Source organism: Triticum aestivum, chromosome 4B, assembly GCF_018294505.1.
Source record: "Triticum aestivum cultivar Chinese Spring chromosome 4B, IWGSC CS RefSeq v2.1, whole genome shotgun sequence".
NCBI classification, from domain to species: Eukaryota; Viridiplantae; Streptophyta; class Magnoliopsida; order Poales; family Poaceae; genus Triticum; species Triticum aestivum.
In genome coordinates this window covers 188157253-188165248 of record NC_057804.1, presented here as the reverse complement: position 1 = coordinate 188165248, position 7996 = coordinate 188157253, and the positions used below count along the sequence as shown (strand labels likewise).

The window sequence follows — 7996 nt, the reverse complement described above, 5'->3', positions numbered from 1 at the left end:
ATGGGCCCAGACCCTTGCGCGCATAGAATTTAGACCGGCGTGCTGACCTCTCTGTTGTGCCTAGGTGGGGCTGCGACGTGTTGATCTTCCGAGGCCGGGCATGACCCAGGAAAGTGTGTCCGGCCAAATGGGATCGAGCGTGTTGGGTTATTTGGTGCACCCCTGCAGGGAAGTTTATCTATTCGAATAGCCGTGTCCCTCGATAAAAGGACAATCCGGAGTTGTACCTTGACCTTATGACAACTAGAACCGGATCATAAAACACACCCAGACAAGTTCCACAGACAACCCGGTGATCGCTTTTCCACAGGGCGACGAGGGGAGGATCGCTGGGTAGGATTATGCTATGAGATGCTACTTGAAGGACTTCAATCTACTCTCTTCTACATGCTGCAAGATGGAGGTCGACAGAAGCGTAGTCTTCGACAGGATTAGCTATCCCCCTCTTATTCTGGCATTCTGTAGTTCAGTCCACCGATATGGCCCTTTACACATATACACATGCATATGTAGTGTAGCTCTTTGCTTTCGAGTACTTTGGATGAGTACTCACGGTTGCTTTTCTCCCTCTTTTCCCCTTTCCCTTCTACCTGGTTGTCGCAACCAGACGCTGGAGCCCTGGAGCCAGACGCCACCGTCGATGATGATTCCTACTACACTGGAGGTGCCTACTACTACGTGCAGGCCGCTGACGACGACCAGGAGTAGTTTAGGAGGATCCCAGGCAGGAGGCCTGCGCCTCTTTCGATCTGTATCCTAGTTTGTGCTAGCCTTCTTAAGGCAAACTTGTTTAACTTATGTCTGTACTCAGATATTGTTGCTTCCGCTGACTCGTCTATGATCGAGCACTTATATTCGAGCACTCGAGGCCCCTGGCTTGTATTATGATGCTTGTATGACTTATTTTATTTTTAGAGTTGTGTTGTGATATCTTCCCGTGAGTCCCTGATCTTGATCGTACATATTTGCGTGTATGATTAGTGTACAATTGAATCGGGGGCGTCACACGTACCACCACAACAGCCACCAAAGAAAAGAATAACAGATCACCTCCTCCCCGAGCTCGACGTGTCTCATTTATATCATAAGCCAAAATAACAACCCAAACACCCTCATACTGTATCATATGCCCCATGTAGCCACACAGTTCACTCAGGTTTTGGATTCAGAAATATAAATACATGGTGATTGATAGCGATGCCTCATTCAGGTTGTGGTGGGCAGAATGTGATGAGGTATCGGTTGGCCTTGCAGCGGTTGAGGCTTGAGGCGTCGTCGAAGGCGTAGCTGTAGGCTCTGGGGCAGATGGCCTTGAACAGGTGCGAGAACATAGTGGGCTTGCACGCCGCCGGCGTCCCGTAATCCCCGGTGCAGCAGTACTTGTCGCTGCCCATCGCCAGGCACGCGCTCCGGCAACCGGCCACCCTCCCTTCCCGGTCCCTCACCTCCAGCGCCGACGGGCAGCAGACGTTCAGGTCCGCCCCGCACGCCGCCACGCCGCACCCGCGGCCGCCACCGACCGGCGTCATGGACACGGGCGCGTTGAAGCCGTCCACCAGGCTCACGTCGTAGAAGTGCATCGGCGACTGGGGGGTCCCCAGCGTCATCTCCACCACGGTGGCCGGGGTGGCGCCCGGGGCGCCCCCGCACCGCAGCACGCCGCCGCAGTCGCCCGTGGCGCACTTGCCCATGCCGCGCGCGTCGAAGGAGCAGCCCCGGCGCGGCCACACCCGGCCCGACCACCCTACCGGCACGTCGAAGGTGGTCTCTTCGCCGGGGCCGAGGTGGAAGCCGCCCGACTGCGGCGTGGCGTGGCCGGTGGTGCCGAGCATGGCCGGCCACACCGACTCGGCGCAGTTGTTTACCATGATGAGATGTATGCGACCATTTGCCGCAGCCGCCGCTGCAAACCATCAAACAAATGCATTAGGCGTACGGACATTACACCACCGTGTACATACTCTGCTTTGAAGTTCGCTGCAAAAAAAAAAAAACTCTGCATTGAAGTTAAAGAACTAGCTACTGTAGATGATGATGCATGCTTACGAGTACTAGTGATTGCCATGGAGATGATGGCACTGATGAGGAGGAGGAAGAGCTTAGAGGAGGCCATGGCGTCTGCGTGTGTGTGTCTTGCTCTGGGCTCGAACTTCGAAGTGGAGCAGGGGGTGCGGTGGTCTTTCTCTTAAGTAGTAACCATACTGAAAATAATATTGCAAAGAAAACCTATGAGATTTGACAGTTGAACAACTTACTAAGTACTGCTGCTTTGTTCCTGCATGAACCTTTATTTATTTGATATTCCTTCTTCTTTCTCTCTTCCATGTTTGAAACAAACAAAAGTTTAAGCTCCAGTGCATTCAAGCTGCATTCTATACAGTTAGTTATCTGAACTGAAGCTGGCTACTCCCCTGCAACTGCAAGCGTGCAATGGATGTTAATAATTACACTCTAATGATCAATTCTTCAGGCTAGCTGGTAGATTAACTTCATCAGTGAGTGGGCTACCTGCAACTGCATCTACATAGCTTGTAGCCGACAATCATGTCAGGGAGATAGAGCAGACTCTAAAGGTGTACGTTCCCCTGCAAATACCAACTTTTCTTTTCTCCTTCTCCTTTGGGGATTGCTATCTTCTTCTTCTTCTCCCCCCAGGATCTATTCCTTGCTTGTGATTCGGGTTTCTTGCTTTATTTTCGTCTACTTGGCTACCTACTGTGCTGTAGATTTGGATAACTAACAAAAAGAATGAGCCAGCGGTAGCCCCAGTTCGTGATCATTGGAATCTCTTTTGCTTTACTCATGTCGATCTTACGGAAGTGCGTGCGATCCCGCAACATATCAATTTGATTCATCACAAAGCACACATGATAAAGCATGTAATGTTGAGTAGTCCTGCTTTCCAAATCAGAAAGGCAGACTCTTCGAGCCGATCTCACTGTTGCTGATGATGAGTCCCTTTTGTCTTTCCTTCAGACTGAAGAAGCGAAGATTATGGTTCAACACAACAACTGAACTCTGAACACCCAGTTCAGTTCTACCAGACCAATTGTTCTGGTTTATAATGATAGATGTACATTACAGAACACATTTTATGAAATTATCCATAAAACATAGTAACACTAAACAACAACAAATAAGCGCGCACAACGCAAATACATATGTGCGTGCTTGTACATACATAACGAATTGAAGAACATGTACACGGTAAGTTACTTTGCAGGATTAGCTACATCACAGTTGAGAAATGGTACGTACTAACAATCAATGGTATTAATGAGCTTAACTAATTTGATCAGTTGTTACTCTTGTGTGAGGTCACTCTGCACGCATCTCCTGTATATGTGTGTAGGGTTTATCTATCTTCATGGGTCCAGTGTTGTTGGTGTGCCAAATAGGCGCCGACTGAGTGCTGACCTGCTGTTAACTGTACTGTCACGGTCAGTGCTCTCGAATGCAATCACTGAAATCGGGCTCCCCTGCAGCTGGTCGGCAGTACTGTACTTGTGATGATGATGACCCACGCTTGTTTCAAGTGCTTTCATCATCTTGAAGCACTCGTCAGACTCATCGCCCTATACAATGTTAACACGTACGGGGTCAATTATTGTATATATATACATCATATAGGAAAAACAAACAAACAAGAGTGTGAAGGGACGTTGTTGTGAATTTTTTTTACCAATCGACAGAGTGGAGGGATAATGAGATGGGCATGATCCTGCAGTAGGGCCACACACCTGAGTGCAGCGGCGGCAACCACAGAGGCGTCAAATCGGAGAAACGAGGGCTCTGCATGATGTACGTGGTTAAGACAAATTGAATTAGAGAAGGAAAAGTTACAAGAGAAATGACAAAAATATAAGATTTTTTTAGATTCGAGTGATCTAAAAGATCTTATATTTCTTTACTGAGGGAGTAACTGATTAATCGATCTGCAGGTAATACGGTACCGGAGAGGGATCGGAGGAGGAGGCGGATGCAACGAGATCGATTGGCGGCAGCGGTGGTGGTGGGAAGTGGGAGGAGGTCGAGGTAGGAGTATGGGGTGACGCAGGACAACCGCCATTGGAGCGCCTTGAGCAGCGTCAGCTCCATGTCCCGGATGGTCGACGCCCGGAACGAATGACTCGTCACCTCCTCCATCTGCCATCCATCACGCATATCATCCATCATACTTAATTTATCAGGCCGGCCCATGAATGAAATACATTAATTAACCTTGGATCGAATTTGCATGCATGGTTGCATATCTTTTACTACTAATCACAGGGAGCTTGTGATCGAATATAAAGCGATCGATCGGATAGTAGTGCACGTACGTACGTACGTACGTACCTGTAGATCGTGGAGGGATGGTATGGTGACCTCGTCCAGCTTGCATGCAACCGACAGGCACGCCACGCTCACCAGTTCCACCATCCATACCTCCCAACTCTGCCATTAGGTTACAATATATGCACGCAACATTTTAGTGACATCGATCTATGAGCAAAAATAATCCCCCAGAAAACAAACGCAAACATGAGATAATCAACACTAGCAACATGATATTGATAATTGCAGGACTGACCAGATGGCAGTTGATGGACAAGAAGCGGTCCAGATAGTTGACTGCGTTGAACGCCGACGCCGCTGCCAATCCCAACCGGCTAAATGCCTGCATATATGTATGTATTGATGCAACGAATTAGCTCGTTAAATGTTAATGACCAAATTCAACAAGTGACCGAAATTCGAAATGCAAAACCTCATCAGAGGAAAACGAATGAACTGTAATACTAGGACATGGACGACGTACGTAGATGATGTAGTGGACGGCTTTGGTCCTAGCGCTTGACACCCCGCCGTGCTGATGATGGTCGTGTAGGAGACGGCGGATGTAGGCAGACGACCCCACGGGCGCATAGCACCGCTCCCTGGCCTTGTACTCCTTGGCCAGATCAACCACCTGCTGCACATCGTCAACGTCGACGGATGATGCTGCCGGTGGTGGAATTGGCGTCGAGTCGTCGGCGAAAGGGTCTTCGTCGCAGTAGAGAATGATCCCGCTCGCGTCGTCGTCTTCCATCGGTGTCCCCGCCTGACTGCACATATGCATGCATGCACAGAGCAGTAGCGCCGCCGTCTCGTCGTGTAAATATACGATGGAGGAGCTACCTAGCTAGGGATGGAGGAAGAAGGCGACTAGGAGTAGGGTGGGGCGAAGTTAATGGAGTTGGACTCATGGACCGGGCGGCGGCGGGCGATGCACGTACGCACGTAGTGGATGGTGCCTGCCTTAAAAACCGCACGCCATGACGTGGCTGGCCACCAGCTGGGGTGGTTACTGCATGCATTCACGCATGCCTGCCGGACTCTCTCCCACTTGCATGCCTGTGAATCGCTTTTTCAGGTTGATTCATCAAATCAAATTAAACAAAAACAGGAGACAAATGGAAACTACTGTACACTGTACTCGTACTTAGCATGGAGCAGGGTAGGCAAGATATATAGCGCGCTGAAATAAATGAAAATTGCAAAGCGATGGAACGCATGAGCGGCCCAAAATGTTTGGTGGATCCACGATCAAGCGTACGTACATCTCACGTGACCATACTAAGTGGCCGGGTAGGGAGCATCATACTGTAATGTACGTACAGCTATACGCATGCATGCGTCGACCGCACATTACCTGGATGTACGCACCAATAAATTAATGCACCCCAAGCCCTTCCATTTCAATGCGGTGCATCCTGACACGGAAGTCAGTCAGCTTGTCAGTATCTCTGTCAGTGTAAGCAGTCCACCTGCGGCTGCGGCTGTAGCTGAAAGAGTCGAGTAGGTACAGCTGAATCATGATTGAACCATGATCGATCAGGTCTTCTTCATTTAGACGAGCGAGTAGTGCGCGGCCGCGCTCTAGTGATTCGTTGGGGTTTGTTTTTACGAAGTTTATGATAATTCGTTGTACGTTCTGCATGTTTGTATCTTTGTAGTGTGTGAGAGAATAGTTGTGCAATAGTAGTATAGAGTTTTTACATTACAATAGCATGAGTGATCTCTTTTTTTTTTTGCGGGGAAAAAGAATATCTCATAACTCAAGGAGGCTTCTCCGCCATAGCCAAGTTTATAACAAAGTCCAACCCGACAGAAAGCCACACCACAGTACGAGGGATACGACGACCGTAAGCGGCCAACTCATGACTAATATTATTCTGTGAGCGGCTACAGAGAGTAAATAAAATCTCTCTATCATCGGTATCAGCTAAGCTTCGGATCTCCTCTACGAGAATGTGGTGCCTCGATCTATCTCTCGTGCGTGTTGTGAGCAGCGTCACCGCCTCCGCACTGTCTAGCTCAACTATAATTGAAAGGTTCGTCCGGTGCAAGGCCAACTCCAGTCCTTCTCGACACGCTGCTAGCTCCGCCTCCAAGGCACTCTCACATGCACGAAGTTCTCTACATGCACTATAGATGATCTCACCTCTATCATCTCGGAGAATCATACCTCCTCCAGCCGCACCCGTAGAAATAATAAAGCTGGCATCCGTGTTTAGCTTGGTCCAGCCCGTGTCAGGGGGGACCCATCTCGGCTGCATCTTGGGGCCAGAGATGACCCGAGCTGCTGGTGGTGAAGCAACGACCACCATCTTCCCTTTCACATGGTCTCCCGAAGGGTGTTGATTAATACATAGGAGTGAAGTAATATACCGGTGGAGAATAGCATGAGTGATCTCATTGATGTTTTGTGATGTAATGTGGTATAGAGTGGAGCCTAATTCCTCCCTTCGGTTTTTCCGGGCCTTGTTTCTCAGCCTAGATGGTTGTGTTTATTTTTGCCTTGCTTTTTTTTCGAAAAGGAGGATTTTTCCCGGCCTCTGGATCAAAATGATGCATGCAACCATTTTATTGATCCGAAGTTCCAAGTCTTAAGTTCAGTAAAGGCTCACAGAAGGAGCATGAAACAAATAAATATAAAAAGAACTGCCACAATCGGCGGAAAATAGGCCAAGATTACTAAACACGTATTCTATTATTGGGTCGTCATCCAAACCAGTTGTAGATAACCAATGCTACCTTGTCCCACCTGTTGCTCCCAATATCCAAAAGCTCCCTGGAGTCTGCATGCGTGAGTAACGACCACATGCTAATCCAAGCAGTGGCTCTGTGTATAACCTGCAAAAAGTTGATAATTTTTTTTCCTGTTAGAGATAATATCATTTCTGTAGTTCCATACAGTCCAAAGTAGTGCGCATATCCCTATCTGAATATGTCCTGCAATATATGATTCCACTCCGGTTAGTCACATCCCAAATAACATGTCTATAGTAATCAGAGGACTAACGTTAAAGGCTATATGTATGTATTGTGCACCAGAGTAGTTTGGCGAGAGGACAATCGAGAAAGAGGTGTTTTATTGTCTCATTCTGGTCACAAAAACAACATCATGAACTACCCATCCATCTTCTTTTTACCAAGTTACCCTTGGTTAAAATCACTTCCTTGTGGACAAACCACATGAAGATTTTGATTCTTAGCAGAACTCTAACCTTCCAAATGTGAAGGGATCTCGTTATTGACCTAAAGTTAATTAAGTCCAAGTACATAGATTTCACCGTGAAACTACTGTTTCTAGATAATTTCCAGTGGATGGCATCTGGCTGGTCCGAGAGTTGAATGTCCATCAACCTACGCACCAGATGTAACCAAGAGTGCCAACGTTCCCACACAAAAAGCCCTCCCAAACTGTATGTTTAGTGGAACCGACTGTAATACTGTAGCAACATAAGCCTCCTTACGTTGTACAATATTATAGAGCGTGGGATATTGTAATGCTAAAGGTGTCTTCCCTAACCATGTATCTTCCCATAATCTAGTATCGATGCCATTCCCAATGTTAAACTTGACCCTCTGAAAAAGGGGTTTTTTCGTCCCCATTAACCCCTTCCAGAAAGGCGAGTCATTGGGTCTTATAGTAACTTGGGCCAATGTCTTAGATCGTAGGTACTTATTA

The 7996-nt window shown here is 47.9% G+C and overlaps 2 protein-coding genes across 2 annotated transcripts; both read right to left on the bottom strand.

Moving 5' to 3' along the window:
- Positions 1 to 978: 978 nt before the first annotated feature.
- LOC123094708 (thaumatin-like protein) lies at positions 979 to 2196 on the bottom strand. The gene is made up of 2 exons (XM_044516645.1): positions 2047 to 2196; positions 979 to 1903 (listed from the first exon to the last, which is right to left on the bottom strand). The coding sequence occupies exons 1-2, from the start codon at positions 2111 to 2113 to the stop codon at positions 1203 to 1205; spliced, it is 768 nt and encodes a 255-aa protein (XP_044372580.1). The 5' UTR covers positions 2114 to 2196; the 3' UTR covers positions 979 to 1202.
- Positions 2197 to 3074: 878 nt separating this feature from the next.
- Positions 3075 to 5218, bottom strand: LOC123094707 (putative cyclin-D7-1). The gene is made up of 6 exons (XM_044516643.1): positions 4802 to 5218; positions 4574 to 4660; positions 4339 to 4437; positions 3954 to 4146; positions 3683 to 3792; positions 3075 to 3575 (listed from the first exon to the last, which is right to left on the bottom strand). The coding sequence occupies exons 1-6, from the start codon at positions 5099 to 5101 to the stop codon at positions 3366 to 3368; spliced, it is 999 nt and encodes a 332-aa protein (XP_044372578.1). The 5' UTR covers positions 5102 to 5218; the 3' UTR covers positions 3075 to 3365.
- Between the last annotated feature and the right edge of the window lie 2778 nt (positions 5219 to 7996).